This window comes from Mauremys reevesii, linkage group 3, assembly GCF_016161935.1.
Source record: "Mauremys reevesii isolate NIE-2019 linkage group 3, ASM1616193v1, whole genome shotgun sequence".
NCBI classification, from domain to species: Eukaryota; Metazoa; Chordata; order Testudines; family Geoemydidae; genus Mauremys; species Mauremys reevesii.
The window spans coordinates 197357096-197374170 of NC_052625.1; the positions used below are offsets into that span (position 1 = coordinate 197357096).

The window sequence follows — 17075 nt, forward strand, 5'->3', positions numbered from 1 at the left end:
GCAAGTACTGAGCACCCGCCCTCCAGAAACCAGGATTTTCCCATCATTCTTAGCAGGCCCCATAAAACAAACTCCGCAACACTCACTTTAAGAGGTATGCTCCAGCTATATGCATCAGGTACAGGCTGATGTACCGCAGGTGACGAGGAATCTCCTCCTGGCAAAGGAACAAAGATTTAAGATGAAGCTCAACCGTCCTCACTTGGAAATCTGAATCAGTGCACACAATGGAGCAGCAAAGCATGGAGGTAAGTCCGGGACTCTCCCTGCTCCTCCAAGATTTGTGGAGCGCTCCCAGTGGTACATGCAACGTCATCCTGCGGCCGTGAAGATTCCACCTAATCGGCCAGGTGTAAAGGCAATGTGGTGGCACGGGCACCTATGCCAGCTGAGAGAAAGCAGCTGCCAAGCTCGCTCTCAGTAAGTCTAAGGGGAATGTGCAGCAGCCGTGCCTTTCCCAGCCTTGCACTTCTCCCCAGGTTCCACGCACGCAGTCTGGCATTTTGCTTCTTAAAGCTACTGCAAATCCGCTGGCCAGTGGTTCCACCGGATGAGGCAGCCTTTGCAAAGCCTGCAGCGCCGCCTGTCCGGCACTCACCTTGCGCACCTTCTGGAAGTACAGCTCAGGCAGTGCATGCAGCCAGTAGGCCAGCTGGCAAAGGTAGAAAAACTTCACCTGGAACCTGAAACGCAAGGACAGGACAGGTGAAAGCCTAGCAGGCAAACCCAGAGCTCCAGATTGGAAGTTCAAGGTGTGTAAATATTCCCCATACGATGGACTGGGATGGGGCATCACCCCTTTGGGGGTTGCGGGGAGAACTCCTCTGAGCAGAAAGCACATGTCCCGAGCTGACCCCTGGAAATCAGACCAGCTACCCCAGTCCCCGCCGGGGGAGAAGACTGTCAGATCTACTACGCCAATTAACTCAGCAGGGGGTATGTCCCCTGCTGACTTTCCCCGGAAGCCTCGGGCAAGGCAGAGAGCCTGCAGGTTCCCAAACAGTCTGGGGACGAAGGTCAGGATCGGGCTAGTTTTTTTAATCTTTTATTTGAGGATTGGGAAAACGGCACTGGCCTAGGGCCTTAGGCAAAGAAGTCAAGGGGTTCCCGCTTTTCATGAGCTAATTGCTATGGCACCCCAGGAATGGGAGGGAAGAGAGAGGAGAATTTGCCAGCAGCCAAAATGCAACATTGGGTGTCTGCTGGCAGGCCTGGCAGCCTCAGACTCGTTCTGGATTTGGCCTGCGGGTGCTAGAGCTCCGTTTGCACTGCACGGGGCACCGCAGAGCACTCCACGCCCGACTGTTTTGCACCTACACTAGGAGCCTGTTCCCCACTAGCAGCCAGGGGAGTGCGCACATAGGAAGGAGGGGCCAGATATAAAGGTTTAATCATTCACGGGATCCAGGAGTCCTGGGCCAGGACAATGTAGAGTCACAGATTTCAAGGCCAGGAGGAGCACTGTGGTCACCTCCTCGGCTGACCTCCTGCTAACACAGGCCAGCAAATTCCACCCAGGGATTCCTGCATCCAGCCCCTAACCCCACTGAGCTCCTCCTGGGGATTTAGCATGGAAGTGGGAGCCAGGAACCTCCTGACTTCTAACCCCAGCTCTGCTGCTGAGTGGCTGGGCAAATCCCAACTTCTCTGCCCCCATTAGCATCCTAATGAGTGGACAGATGACTCCTGAGTTTCTGAACCCATGGCTATATACTGACTGGAGCTCCCTCTTTCTGGCTGGGTACTTATCTATCCCCCATCCTCACAAACCTTCCCAAATTCACTGTTACAGCATCCCTATGAGAAGGGGAGAATTATCCCTCATTTTACAGATGGGAAACTGAGGCACAGAAGTTAAGTGACTTGCCCGAAGTCACTGGGAGCTCAGAACTGAACCCAGGCCTCTCGGGTCCCAGACCACCGGGGCAGACGTGCTCTGAAGTGCCTGATCACACAATGCCCACCCCCCGCCACCCCCTGAATTTGTATTAAGATTCCAAATGTCCCCCAAGACCTTTGTAGAAAGCAGGGTTTACCGGAAATCCCAGCATGGGAAGGGGCTGTGGGATCCTTTGCACAGTGCTTTGAAAATACACAGCAAGGTAAATGCTGCCTATTCACATGGCACTGACTCCCACGCCACGTCCCCACATTAACCTAAAAAGAGGAAGGAAGCGGTCAGCTGAAGAACAGAGCGCTTACGGGAGAAAAACATGAGGGTAGTTTTCCCACCAGCTTCTCGGGTTTGATAAGTATCCTTCCTGAAAGAGAAGAGGAGAGGCAAGTTCTAAGCAGAAGAAATCATCGGCCCGTGTCGGCTCAGGGGTTACCCACGTCAGTGCCAGTTCTAACCGCACGGGCTAAATGCCGGGTCAATAATGAGAAACGGGGTCTGGAGGCTGGATCCTTTCAGAGCGGCTGCAATTACTACAAGCTGAAGCACGTTAGGTAAGGCCAGCGTTAAGGTTGCCAGAACACTGCCATTCTAATAGGCCTCTTACGGCTGTTAATAACTTTGTCCAACTTCCACATAACGGGGCTGCACCTCTCCAGGTCTCCTCTGCATCTGAAGGGGAATTGAAATAAAGATTGGGCTAAACTTCTTCAGCCATTTTTGTACGCAGGGAGCGTTTTCTGTGATGAAGCTGCTGCAGCCCAGCTAATCTCTCAGTGGGAAAGGGCAGAAACCTGACAGTTCAAGGACAGAGATGGTCCCATTTGCCTTTTAGGGATCCAGTGAAAGATTCCACCAAGCTATAAATGGCTTACAACAGTGTGCACTATCCGGCCAGCGCACTGAACGAGCTCTGGGTCCGGTAGAGGTAACCGGATGCGATTTTGTAATTAAAATCCATCATAAGCCCAAAGGGATGAAGTTCAAGTTATGTCTCAGTGTTTCTTTGTGCTCCTCTGCGGTCACTTGTCTTGGACTGTAAGATCTTTGGGGCAGGGACGCTCTTTTCAGTCTGTGTTTGCACTGTGCCTAGCACAATGCGGTCCTGGCTCCTGGTCCTTGCCTGGGGCTCCGGGATACTAGGATGATACAAATAAATAATAATGCTTGTGCAGGAAACCTGAACTTGGACAGTCCCCGGTTTATTTTATAGTGCTTTGCTCTGCAAACTTGAGTGCTCTTTTAATGCAGCATCTTTGCATGGAATCCATATTTCCTTCGGTTTGCCAGACATGTGTCTTCAACACTGCAGGCTGCTTTGGAATTGTGAGATACAAGTGGCTCAATATTTGGAGCTTGTCTGCACGGAGCAGCTAGTGTGCACTAAGCCAGGGTGTGATTTTACAGCGTAATAGCTACCTTGCGCTAGATCCTCATGGGGACACACTGACTGGGCACCTTGGAAGCGTATTAAGCTGAAGCACACTGAGGCGCTGTTAGTGCAGAGTAAGAGTGTCCACACGGGGTTAGTGCAGATTGGCTGGGGTGCACACTAACTTTCTCACCATGTAGACAAGCCCACACTCCCAAACCAAAGTAGGGTGACCAGATGTCCCGATTTTATAGGGACAGTCCCAATTTTGGGTCTTTTTCTTATATAGGCTCCTATTACCCCCCACCCGTCCCAATTTTTCACACTTGCTGTCTGGTCACCTTAAACCAAAGGGAAATCTCTTCCCATCAACTCCCCCTCCCTTACGGAAAGTGCGGGAGAACAGAGGCACCCTGGAGCCCAACAGATCTTGGCTTTGTCGGACATAATTCCACCTGGGGCCAAATTGAAGTTGGGGGGAAGTTGGGATCTGGAGGCGAAACAGGCAGCCAGGGCCAGCTCTGACACTTCACCCTCATTTACAGCGTCTTCTTTGCAAAACCACCGTGGAGCCAGAGAGAGGGGCTGGCTGGGGGACAGAGCACACAGTGAGAAAGCTCAGAAGCTTCTTTCAGTCAGCTGGCGCGCCCGCCCCTCGGGGCTCCCTGGCACAGCAGCAGCTTGGGATGTTTACAGAGGAGGCTGCAGCCCCCAGTTAGAGGCAGGAGGGCGGAAGCTCCCTGCAAAATGGGGGAAGGGGACAGAGGAATAGAAGGAGGAGTATGGGGAGGTACTGAGACTTGGCCAGGGGTGGGAGCGGGCAGCCAGCTTCAGGCTTGGAAGGACAGTCCTGGGGCTTCCATTTCAGCTTCTCGGCCCGGTCCTAGGCCCTGAAGCAGCAATTCTAGCCCCTCTGGGTTCAGCCCTCACCTTTGCAACCCCCTCCCTCCCAATCCACCTGGGCTGATGCAGGGGCAGCGGCCCCACAATATTTCCATTGCAGGGGCTCTAGCCCCCCTGCCTACCAGTCCTGCCACCCCCGGCTAATGGAAATGTCTGAAGCAGGATGGTGCTGGCGGGTGAGGAGACTGTAGCCGTGAAGCACTCAAACAAGAGGGATGCCGCTAATTCGCTCTCAGGGGGCATAAGAGATGCTGGAGGATGGACAAAGTCTTTTTAACCCTACAGACACCAGCCTTTCCTGGTGGGAGGGAGAGGGGAGCAGAAATAGGTACCTACATGGGCAGTCTCCAAAGGGTTAATGCTGCGCTGACAAGAGACAGGGTTGCCACTGCCAGCAGCGAGAGAACAGGCGCCATAGGGCGGATGCAAAGCCAACGGTCGCTTTGCCACCTATTTCAATGGCCCAGGCCCCATATCGTTCACAGGAGCATCCGCCAGCCACAGGCGTCTCAGGAATGAATGGACTTTAAAGTAATACAGGCTGAGAGAGAGGGATGCCCCGTGATTGGCTTGCGAAGCAGTGCAGGTCGGGAGGGGCTGGCAGGGCGAGGTGAAGCTCCCAAAGGAACATTTACTCGGTGGTTTTAATTAACTGGAAATGAAAGAGGCACTGGGAGCCCTGAGCCCATTACGCCAGGCTGGGAAATTACCTGGGTCAGAAACAAAATTACAGTGAACCTGCTTTTTATTTTTATTTTTTAAATAAAGTGTCCCCATTCCCCCCCCCCACGAGATAGTGAGCAACAAGAACATTAACCCCTTACACCCTGGCTAATTCTTAACAGGGGAGAACAGGCAGTTCCTTGGTCACAGCCATCTCCCACCCACCCACGGCAGGTTCCTGATACCCACCTCCCTCAGGCTGGGGCCCAGCACTGTGGAGGTGAGTTACATCTGGAGGGGTAAAACTGGGGTGGAGCCAGCCGTTCTGGAGGTGGAGCTGGGGCCCGAGGTAGCATGCAGCTGTCAGCCTGCTGGGAAGGACATGGGTGCTAGGGTGCTGGCGCAGGTGCTGTAGATGGAGTTTAGGGTTATTTACCGAGGGGCTGGAGTCGCATGTAATTTGCAACAGTGAATAGTAAGTTACTATCCAGCACTGGCTGGATACCACATACTGGGGCATTCCTGACATTGGGAGATATGAGAGGCTTAATACAATTAAGTGGTTAAAGTGGTAACTCTCTCTAGTAACTGTTAGCACCCTTTCAATTCTTTGCATGAAGCTTTTTTTGTGTGGGACCTGTATTTAAGAGCAATCCAAACATACCTCCCCTCCACACACACCCGGCTGAGTTAGCCTTGGCAGGAAGATCCTTAACTTTTGCATTGCCTGACTTTTGTCCACTGCATTTATGTTCTGTGGCATTAAAGTTGAAATTATGTAGGTTTCGGTTTGGGATTTTTCGGGGGGAGACGGGGGCTTGGATGGGGGACACTGACTAATGCTTTAAACCCGCGTATTACAGTATGTTTGCACAATGCCTCTGCTTTATCTAGCCCCCTGCCCCCCAGCAAACTGATCCAAATCCAGTGGAAAGTCAGTTTACATTTTCATGCATATTAAAGTCTCCTGGCATCTCCAGTCTTTTATGCTGTGCTGCTCCCCCAGCTTGGAATCAGAATGTGAGCAGAATAGCAATTGGCACTAAGACACTTGGAGTTCAGAGACCTTAACCGTCTTTAGCAGAGTTTATCCCCGTCTCTCTGCTCATTCCAGGGGCTTTGGTATCCTGGGTTAAGAGATCTGCTCTTGCTAAAATGCACACAGCTAGCCCCACCCACAGCTACTCCTTGCAGCAGCTTTGTTGACTATACAGTACTATGTGTTGGCTCCCGTCGATCAGATGGCTCCGTTGGTTGAACGTTTCCAGCTTTCTCATCTTGAATAAAGGGGCCTCACATAGCAGAAAGCCAGAACAACAGGCTTCCCAGAGAGGGGGAGAGAGCAGCCTGCCAAGGGATTGTAAAGCAGGGCCCAGGATACAATGCAATTCCATGGTTAGGGGTTTTGCCTGAGAATCTTCCACTTGTCATAGAAATGTGCTCCAGAATCTTTCCCTACAACACAGGCTAGGTGAAACCCTGGTGCCCTTATAGTCAGCGGCAAAACTTCCCTCGGCTTTAGTGGGGCCAGAATTTCATCCTGTGTTTGTAGCCTTCATGCTTGCAAAGACAACCTTGAAAACATGAACCAAATGTAAACTGACATGGTTACGTCTGCCTGAGTCTGCCAGCAGCCTGAAACAACAGCTTAGAGGGGTTAAGTGTCCCATTCACCGTGCGTGCGTGGACTCTGAATCCTGAAGTGACAGTTTAAATGACAGCGCTGCTGTCTCACTGCTGACAGTTTTTGCAGAAACACCCAGCTAATGTGCTCATTCCATGGGCTGGTCCCAAACTGTCTCCTACTCCTCCCCAAGGTGCCAAGATCCTCCAGTGCTCCCTATGACAACTTCTACAATGCAGTTTCATTGTGTGCTTTGCGAGCTGGTCATAAAAAGTGCTATATAAAAGGCAGGAATTTATTATGATTATTATTACGTCAATACAGAGTTGGTGTCACATTGACAACTTAAGGTTTGAAGACAGCTTCAAATCAATTAAATGCAATGTCAAAATGAACAGCACAGTTGCTGCCGCACCGACTGCACGATTCACTCTCAAATTGAGTTCATTCAAGCCCGTTTTTAGCTCAGTGAAACGGACACAGAATTTTCCTTCTGCCGTGCAATCCCCGAACTCTGACAGAGACCAAGTCCAGCTCGCCAAGCAGTACACGGAGCCTCCACTGCACGTGCGGCTCTGGAGTCCGGTTGCCTGCTCTCTTGAGACTCCCCAACCCCGCACAGTCAGTAACTTTGGAGGGATTCCTACCAATGAGAGCATGGGCAGTGCCTGCCTCAAACCAACATGCACAGAAAACACCCAGCAGAGGGATTGCTAAAGTACCCATGCGAGCAGGTATCTGCTGCAGACTACTTCAACCTAGGCCCAATCTCTGTAAAAGGAAATCTGAAATGGACCGTGCCGCGTCTCGGCTGGGCCCTCGGCCATCGCTTACCGTCACCACTACATACAAGCACCAGATCATGGAGGTGAGATGGAATGCTACCAGCTGCCCCGATTCGTTGAACTTGCTGTGTTTGACCTTGGAGAGATGGAGCCGCCTGTTGATTTTCTAGGGGAAAAATAATAAGAGGGCATAAACCACAATGCCGCCAGTTCACCCTCCTCACTCCTCAACACCAGCCACTCCCTCCTGCCCCTGAAGTGAAACCTCACCTGCCACCATGTCAGCCCTAGAGACACCCCCCCGCCGCCCCGATCAAAGCAACCAGCACAGAAAGGTCGGCCAGCATGCAGAGGCCAGCTGCGGCCACTAAGACTAAACATAGAGACCTGCGGGCTCTTTAGAGGCCCTCCAGGGATTTTCCCTCAGAACCGAAGCAGAACTTACATCCAGGACGTAGTCCTGCAACACCATATGCAGGATGATTGCTATGAAGATGTAGAAGAGGATGGTGATCAAGTCCTTTAGCCCATAGCGGTAGTGAACTAGCTCGCCGTCTGGGGAGAGACAAACATCATCACTGCAGCCGTTGGGGCTAGGCCAAGAGGCCGTTGTTTTCCCGACGCCAAAGATGGGGGCAGGGGTTGGGTTTTAAAGGCACCCAGAGATGAAGTGATTTTTAAAAAAAATAAGCTGGATGCCAAGCCTGGAGGCCTCTCTTCATCGGGGCCCAGCATGGGCAGCGGCAGGGAAAGCTCCCCGCACACTGACACATAGCTGAGCTAAGATACAGCTCCCTAGTGCCTTGCGGTCTTCAATGGATTTATCCTCCTAACACCCCTGGGAGGCAGGGCAGTGCTATTATCCCCATTGTACACATGGGGAGCTGAGGCACAGAGAGACCAAGTGACTAAGGACACACGGGAAGTCCGTGGCACAGCCAGCACGGGAGCCCAAGTCTCCTGAGTCCCAGATTAGCAGCCTATCCATTGGGCCATCCTTCCTTTTGACAGAAGTCAAAGTGAGGCCCTGTCAATGGCACCCTTGTTCCCTTGGGACTAGAAACACACACGGCAGCGCTAGATGGCTGCGGCCTTCCCGGGCTGTGGGAAAGTGCCCTGCCTCACAGGAGTGTTGGTGCTCAGATACTATGGTTACGAGGGCCATAAGACAGCCAGATTCAGATTTATCCCTTGGATGTTTTAAGCATCACCCAAAAGGGGGCAGGGAGGGGAACCACACCCAGTCACAAAAGAGTGCAGCTGGGTGACAACTACCACTCGCAGGACAGTCCTCCAGCAAGCCTGGCTCCTGGGGCGGGTTTTCTGGAATACCACCCACACGACAGACAGAACCACCTGATAAGGGACTCTTATAAGAGAGGGTTTTAATTCCACAGCTCACAGTAGTCACTGTTCAAAGAGCGAGAGACCAGTGACTTCTCACTATTCAGATTCCAAGTGAAGGTGTCCCTCGCCCAACCCCTGCTGGTGCCTCAGCCCAGACCCAGGGCTAGAGGGTAGAGTTCACTGCTGACCTGGAGCCACAGGCTTCCCCCACTAAAGCTAAAGGTAATAATTGGAGAAATACCAATCTCCTAAAACTGGAAGGGACCTTGAAAGGTCATCGAGTCCAGCCCCCTGCCTTCACTAGCAGGACCAATTTTTGCCCCAGATCCCTAAGTGGCCCCCTCAAGGATTGAACTCACAACCCTGGGTTTAGCAGGCCAACGCTCAAACCACTGAGCTATTCCTCCCCAAGCTACACCCACCCCCACGAGAGAGTCACTAGCACACAACAGCCGAGATGGAGGGGGGAGCAGATGGTCAAGCCCAAAGCCCATTTCTCATGAGCACCCAAAAAGCCTAACCCACTTAGCAACCCATGGGGACCATGGTTGACCGGTTGCCCAGCTGAGGAGCCAGGATCTTGGCAGAGGTTTCAGGTGTAATCTGGAACTGTTTCAAAACAAGTTCCTTAGATTTACTATAGTTTGAAGCATCGTCAATAGGCATCTTATTGAATATGTCCAGAGCTCTCCCAGTCAATTTTGCAACCAAATTAGTCATTTTTTAATCTTCAGGAATCACAAGGAGAGTGCAGAGTCTCTCAAAGGTGATGAAATATTCAGCAATATCACTGGATTCATCATACTGCGGGCATACCCGTTCCCATTTGTGGATTTTTTGGGAAGTGGAGCCAGCTGCTGAAGGGTTTTGTCTCTTCCACTCCATTACAATCAGTTCATGCTTCTGGGTTGCAATCTGGGCCTCAATCTCTGTGTCTTTTAACTCCAGGGCTAGCCACCTCTCTCTTTCCTTCTCCTCTGGGGAAGCTTTCTGTGCTTCAATTTGAGCCTGTTTCTGGGCCTCAAGCTCTTTGTCTTTTAACTCCAGGGCTTGCTACCTCTTTCACTCCTTATCCTACCTTTTTTCATCAGTCTCCAGCTGCCTGAGTTCCAGGACTTGCTGGTGTGCAGCTTTCTCCCTGGCTGCCTTTGCCTCCATAGCCCTTCTGTGTGCAGCCTCCTCTCCGGCTAACTCTTTCTTTCTCTTTTATCTCCAGTTCTTTCAGTGGCATTAATCTCTGGTGCGCCCTCTCCTTTTCTATAACTTGCAGCTAAAAAGCTCCAACTTTGCAATCACTTCATCGCTTTCACTCATTTTCCTGTTTTTATGTTCCTACTTCCCTTTCCCGAAATAAGCAAACAGAAAATAACAAACCAGTAACCACTTTGACTGTTCTCCAGCCACCACACTTAAAACTCACTTAAAATCACTACCAGTGTCTCAAAGCAATCAGCTGTGTACAGACCCTGCTTGACTACATCACTGAGACGGGTCCGGTCACAGACACCCCCTTGGGACTGTCACCTGATGTGCTTAATTTACCTCTGAGCCTGTTTTCCCTGCTGGCTTGGGACTCCAGAACCCTGCCTTGTTGAGCCAGACACGCTAGCCTGCTGCAACACAGACCCAGGTCTGGTCCATGCCCCCAAAGCTGCAGACTTAATCAAAAACTGCTCAGCAGGTCACCTATCTCCAGCACCCAGACACCCAGCTCCTAATGGGGTCAAAACCCCAAATAAATCCGTTTTACTCTGTATAAAACTTATATAGGGTAAACTCATAAATTGTCCGCTCTCTCTAACACTGATAGAGATATGCACAGCTGTTTGCTCCCCCAGGTATTAATTGCTTATTTTGGGTTCATTAATAAACAAAAGTGAGTTTATTACGTATAAAAAGTAGGATTTACGTGATTTCAAGTAATAACAGACAGAACAAGTTACCAAGCAAAATAAAACAAAACACGCAAGTCTAAGCCTAATACATTAAGAAACTGATTACAGGTAATATCTCACCCTCAGAGATGTTCCAATAAGCTTCTTTCACAGACTAGACTCCTGTCTAATCTGGGCCCAATCCTTTCCCCTGGTGCAGTCCTTGTTAGTTCCAGCAGGCATCTTAGGTGAAAAGCAGGGACTTTCTGATGACTGGGACCCCCTTTGTCCTGCTCCACCCCGTTTTATAGCTTTGGCACAAGGTGGGAATGCTTTGTCTCTCTGGATCCCCACCCCTCCTTCTAAATAGAAAAGCACCAGGTTTAAGATGGATTCCAGTATCAGGTGACATGGTCACCTCACTGCAAGACCTCATTTTTCCTTACCCAGGGGCTGGCCTACCAGGTAAACAGGGCCATTTACAGTCAATTGTCCTAGTCAATAGGAGCCATAAAGATTCCAAGCCATCATTAATGGCCCACACTTTGCATAATTACAGTAGGACCACAGAGTTATACTCAAATGTGTGGGGGGGAGGGAAGAGAAGAGAGCACCGGGCCACAGCCTGGGCAGGAGGGGTGTGTGTGGGGGTGCGGCTGCTCCCCACTAGCGGTGGCACCGCCGCCTTTGCAGGGCTGCTACCCCCCTGCACCGCGCCAGCTCCTCCATGGCTGGGGCTCGCTGCCCCCGCAAGCCGACACTCTGGCTCTCCAGTGCCTCCGGAGGTGGTTCCTCCCTGCCAAGCTGCTGCAGCAGCCCAAGCCCAGCAAAGCCAGTGAGTGGACTCAGAGCAGGGGCTGCCGGGCAGGGGGGCTGTGCACCCTCCAGGGGAATTCAGGGGGCGGGGAGGGGGGAACCTGGTCTGGGGAGCAGCCTCTGGGCACGGCTGGCCCCTGGGGTCTATAAAGGCTTGTTGGGATTTGCCCCTCAGGCCCCTCAATGAACCGATGTGCGGGGGGGCGGGAGGGTGTAAGGTGGAAGTTTCGCCTAGGGAACAAAATATCCTTGCACCAGCCCTGCCCACCCCACCCCTTCCCGGGCTTTTCCCCACCTCTTTCTGCCCACTCCTCCGAGCGCACCCTATCCTTGCTCCTCCCTCTCTCTCCCAGCACCTCGTGCACACCCTGGAACAGCTGGTGGGGGGGGGGGGGAGGAGTTGATCGGTGGGGCTGCTGGTGGGCAGGAGTTGGGGGGGCAGGATGGCGGCTTGGCTGTTGATGGGTACTGAGCACCCAGTAATTTTTTCCGTAGGTGCTTCAGCCCTGGAGGACCCCTGGAGTCGGCGCCTATGACTATGGGGTCACATCAACAGGAAGGACTAGGATTAGGGCATGAATGGTAGCTCTGAGGTGGAATTCTCTGGCCTGTGCGATACGGGTCAAACTAGATGATCAGAGTGGTCCCTTCTAGCCTAAACATTAATGTCATGATCAGAAACGGTTCCCTTTCATCTCATTAGCCTTACTTATAGCCCACACCATTAGGCTATGTCTTCACTCCAAATGCCATGGCAACACAGCTGCAACACTTCAGTGTAGACACCAACGACTGCGACAGGGAGAGATTCTCCCATCGCTCTAGTTAATCCACCTCCCGGAGAGGTGGTGGCTGGACTGGCAGAAGAATTCTTCCTCTGATCTAGGGCTGTCTACACAGGTGTTGGATTAAATTAACTTGAGATCTAAGAGGTGTGAGTTTTTCAAGCCCCGCCCAGTGGTAGCTATGCAGATGTAACATTTCAGTGCAGACCAGCCCTTAGTTCCCACAACTCCTTTCCTTCCTTGGCTATCTGCAGATTGCCACACACCACACACACATCCCCTCAGGCACCACTTAACCAAGCTACATATAGTGAATGCTTAAACCTAGTCTCCCAGAGAACACAGCAGATGGGTCATTACTTAGGACAATGAAAGCAAGACTGGACAGAGCACTGGAAGAGATACTGTAGGAAGAGCTCGGGGTAAGAGACGGGCAAGACAGCCTAATAGATCTTTTCCATCTCCAGCAGCGAGGATGATCAGAAACTGAACGGAACATGGTAGATTGTGCTGCATTTCTTTTACTGGGGCACTCACATCTGACTTCATTTACACAATAATGTTTTTCAGTGATCTTGTTTCCTTTCTTTTTCTTTCCACCCGGCAACTAACTACATCAAGAATTAAAAGTTGTAGGAATTGCCAAACCGGAACAGGCCAATAGCTCGTGCAGTCCAACACGCTGTCTCAACCAAATGCTCCTTAGCAGACAATAAAAACACCCCGTGCATAGAGCCAGGCAATTATTTTTTGTCGAACGTTAAGACAGTTTGGGAGGATTATGCTGTGAAGTGCCCCAATTGGTTTGGCCAAGTGGTTTTGTGGGAGAAGGATGGAAGAAGCATTACTACTACTATGTGTCATTAGGGAAATTTTCTTCCTGACCCCAGCTAGTGGGACGTTTATGCCCTGATGCATGAGGATTAACAGCCCAGATAAACAGTAACTGAGCTGCTCCCTAACTGCTAGCCTGGTTTTTTTAAAGTAGCTTTTTTACTATGAGAAAATCCCCCGTGTCACGTACGTTTATGGAATGTGAGACTAAGGGTTAAAGTCTGTTTTACCTGTAAAGGGTTAACATGCAGTACCTGGTGACCACCTGACCAAAGGACCAATCAGAGACGAGATAATTTCAAATCTCTGTGGAGGGAAGCCTTTGTCTGTGTTCTTTGTTAGAACTCTTTTTGAATCAAAGTGAGGACCAGCATGTCTTCCCCACCCTAACCCTTAGGGTAGGATTCCTTCTCGCTGCCACCAGTCAGGTTAAAGTGTCTAACACACTGCCTGTCCCCCAAGCTTCCCCTGGGGAACCCAGATTCAAACCCCTTGAATCTCTACACACAGGGAAGCAGCCCACTTCCCCCTCCCCTTCCCCTGAATTTCCCCAAGGGAAGGAATTAACCAAGTCCAAAGAAAAGAAAAGAATTTATTAAGAGAACAAAAAGAAAATACAGAAACTCTATGAATCCAAGCTGGGCACTCATAGGGTATAACCTTGCTAAGTTCTGGAGAGAATCCTCTCTCTTTCTCAGTACAACCAGTACAAGCAGAATTAAGAATAATCAATAACAAACACACAGAGTTGCAAACATAGGATTATTAGATAAGGACACAAGTATCTTTCTAATACTCACTATCTTGACTAGAAGAAATTAGTTCAGAAAGGTGGAACTTGTAGGGACTTGCTTAACTCGTCTGGTCTCTTGAACTCCAAACGGCCAAAGACAAAGACCCCCCCAAACAGAGAGAAAAAGTTCCCTCCTAGGAGTTTCAAAATCTCTTCCCTGATTGGTCCTCAGGTCAGGTGCCCACCAGGTACTATGCTTTAACCCTTTACTAACTATTCATGACAGAGACTATCCCAAGCAGCTGGGGATGCTTAGTAATGAGAGCGAGTGGCACAGTCTGCTGAGGTCCTGCCGAGGTTTTGTATGCAGGGCTGCTGCTTTGGTGTGGATGCTCTTACCTGCTGTAGGCACGCTAATGTTGTACTGAGGTAAGATGAATAGGAAGGCAGTCTTGGCTGTCGCCTGTTAAAGACAAAAAAACCACACCTGGTTAAAGCAAATCATAGTATTTTCAATGAACCAGGTATAGGTTCCCCTCCCCCCCTCCCCATATCCCAGTCAGAACAATCCACCCTGTAGGAACCGTCCCCACTGAAATCCCAGCTCTGTACGGCTCATGGCAAAGGGTCCCCTGTTTAGAGCCAGCTACATCTGTTTGTATCCCTCTGCCTCTTCCTAGCCAGCTGCCTTTGCTCCACAAAGCCGACTGCTCAGTAACCAATCACAAGGAACTCGGTTCAGGAGACAAAGTCCAGTCCTGTCAGCAACCTCTTCCCCCCCAGGTCACACGTCCCAACCCCAATCACACTGCAGTGCATGCTGGTTAAGCCCAGATCCTCTGCTCAGCCAACAGTCTAAACTGATTTATGAGACTAGATGGGTGGAGACTATGATTTGCTGGTGTCCTGGGGCAAGGCTGGTACTTTCAGTCCGATCCAGTTTGCAGGTGAAGTCCGACACCACTATTAGCTCCCCTGTTAATCATCGCAGCTCATCGCCTAGAGCAGATCCCTTAAAATCAGGGTTGAGACATACCAGCAGGGCAGCATGGGGGAGGAGATTACGCTGCCCCCCCGCTGCACCACTTCTGTGGGTAAACAGGAGGCATCAGCTGTTTCTTTGGGGCCTTCACCTTGCTGCAAAAGACTAAGCTTAAAAGGGAAATGGCAAAGGGGTAGACGGGACCACATTCTAGTCATGATGTCACATCACGGAGGGGACTTAAACTGGATTTAAACTTAACTACGGAGCAGCCATGCCAACAGCCGGACTAAGAAACAAAGCGCCCCACTGGGAAGCGCAGGGAAGGGACAGACTTACAGACAGGTTGTGACGACTAGTGATCAGGACGGAATTACACTCCCTGAGCCCTGACGTGCCCCGTTTGTCCGTCTCTCTGAAGTGCTCCCAAGTCCTTCAGGATGAAGCATGCTCCATTCGTCCTTGCACGTTGTGATCACGCAAGATCGGTTCAGTCTAAGGATGCTTTACACGGAGCCTTGTAAGGAGGAGCCAGGATTTCTAGTCATAGCGTGACAAAGCCCCCAAAGGACTGAGCAATACATCAGGCTGAGGGTCAGGCCCTCACCCACCCACCCCAGCCTCTTGCTCTTAAAAAGGGGAGGAACCAGAGGGCTAAAACATTATAGTGTTTGACTTTGAAAACTATTTGGTTTTAATCAGCTCTTAGGGACACCAGCACAGTACCTTAGCTGGCTTTGGTTCACAAATGCATGTCCAGGCTCCCCAGAATAACCTCAGCCCTGTGCTGGGTGCAAACTGCTGTAGATTGTAAACAGATTTCGCCAGCAGATCTTTACAATAATCCCTCCTACTGGTGACAGACACAGGGATTAGCCATGCCAGAACCACTGAGGAGAGCGGCAGATGCTTGTTAAGACTCCTTGGGTGGGGAGGAAAAGCAGCTTTAGGAATCAAATTGAAGCTGTTGCAGATGGCACACATCTATAGATACATCCTGGAAAGCACCTCAGGGTTAATTCTAGCCTGCTCGGAAAACCTCAAGGATACCAGGGTTACGATTTTTCAAAATGATGTGTCTGTATTGTGCATGTTAACCCCAAGTGTCCATCCAGCATCTGTGCATGGTCTCTTTGCTCCTTGAAATCTCACGTGAGTTCAGTTGTTGGCAAGCTGGCTACTCTAAGAGCCTTCTGGGGTTCAGGAGGGTGCTGAGACGGGCTGAGCAAGGGCTGCCCAGTGCGGGGAGGAAGGCCAGAACTCTGGAAGGCTGGGATTGGGAAGCCACATCCCTGGGTCTGAACTTCACGCTGCTGCTGGGTCTCACTCCGACTCTTGGGCCCAGAACCAGAAGAGAGGAGGTTTGCACTGGGAGCTCAGGCGGGGAGAGGTTAGCATGGCCATAGAGGTGAGTGTGATGTCCGTCAGGGGAGAGCAGGAAGGAGAAGTAGGCGAGTATTAGTTTCCAGTTCCTCACTGCAGGAGCAAGGAGCTCTGATCGCTCCCATGCTCTCTGAGACTCCAGCCCCAGCTGGAGAAAGGTCGGAAACAAGGCAACCGAGCCATCTGGAACCCAGAGCTAAGGCTGCGTTTTCACTGGCATTCAGTCACAAAATAGATCCAGGCTAGCAGGGTCCAAGCGAACGACAGGCCAAGCGGGAGGTGCGGCTGCGACACTGAGCGAGACAGAACTCCCTACGTCGCGCCCCAGGAAACAGAGCCAAAAACAATACCAGAAACCCGACTGAGCGAGATGGAAGGAGCAGGTCCTGAAGCGCACGCTCCCATAGCAAAGCCTGGGCCAACAATGCTCAACTGAGCCCCAAAGGTGGGCATGCCTGGGAGACGGCAGCATTAAATCAAGTAATTCCCCAGCTCTAGAATAGCAGAGCCAGAGCCAACATCCCAGGCTCTATCCCGACAGACCACAGCGATCAAATGCTATCGACACAGCACAGCTACTGTCTCCAGGGCCAGCCAGTCAACAGCGACACTGAGCACTTCAAGAGCTTTGCGCCTTCCATGCATTGCATGGATGACATTAAGCCCGCAACGGGGTGCAGGCAGGCTGCCTGGGAAGAGATCGCTGCAATTCAACAGGCCTCATTAGAAGATGGATTTGATTAGAAGTATCCACTTGATTTACCATCTTCCGTCCGAGGGTCTCTAACTACTTCAGCAACTCAAGCTGCATATCACCTCTTGGAGGTACGGAAACTGAGGCACTGAGAGGTTAAGGCAGGAATTTCAGTCTTGGGTGACTGAGCTACTAATAAGAAGTGTGGTACAGCGAACAGAGAAACGGACTGGGACTCAGAAGACCTGGATTCTAGTCCCAACTGCAACTGGCCTGCTGGGTCACATTGGACAAGTCACTTTAGCCTCCCTCTGCCTCAGTTTCCCCATTTGTAAAACAGGGCTAACCACCCAGACCTTCTTTGGAAAGCACTTTGAAAACTATGG

The 17075-nt window shown here is 51.1% G+C and overlaps 1 protein-coding gene across 4 annotated transcripts in view; it reads right to left on the reverse strand.

Annotated features, from left to right (window-relative positions):
- Positions 1 to 17075, reverse strand: part of TRAM2 (translocation associated membrane protein 2) — a 78362-nt gene that overhangs the window by 8226 nt on the left and 53061 nt on the right. For all 4 annotated transcript variants that reach the window (XM_039529090.1, XM_039529089.1, XM_039529091.1 and 1 more), the window contains 6 exons: positions 14030 to 14093; positions 7687 to 7796; positions 7291 to 7407; positions 2203 to 2261; positions 599 to 683; positions 87 to 157 (listed from right to left, as the gene is read on the reverse strand). In XM_039529090.1, coding sequence (XP_039385024.1) covers positions 87 to 157; positions 599 to 683; positions 2203 to 2261; positions 7291 to 7407; positions 7687 to 7796; positions 14030 to 14093 — 506 coding nt within the window. The remainder of the gene's footprint in view (positions 1 to 86; positions 158 to 598; positions 684 to 2202; positions 2262 to 7290; positions 7408 to 7686; positions 7797 to 14029; positions 14094 to 17075) is intronic.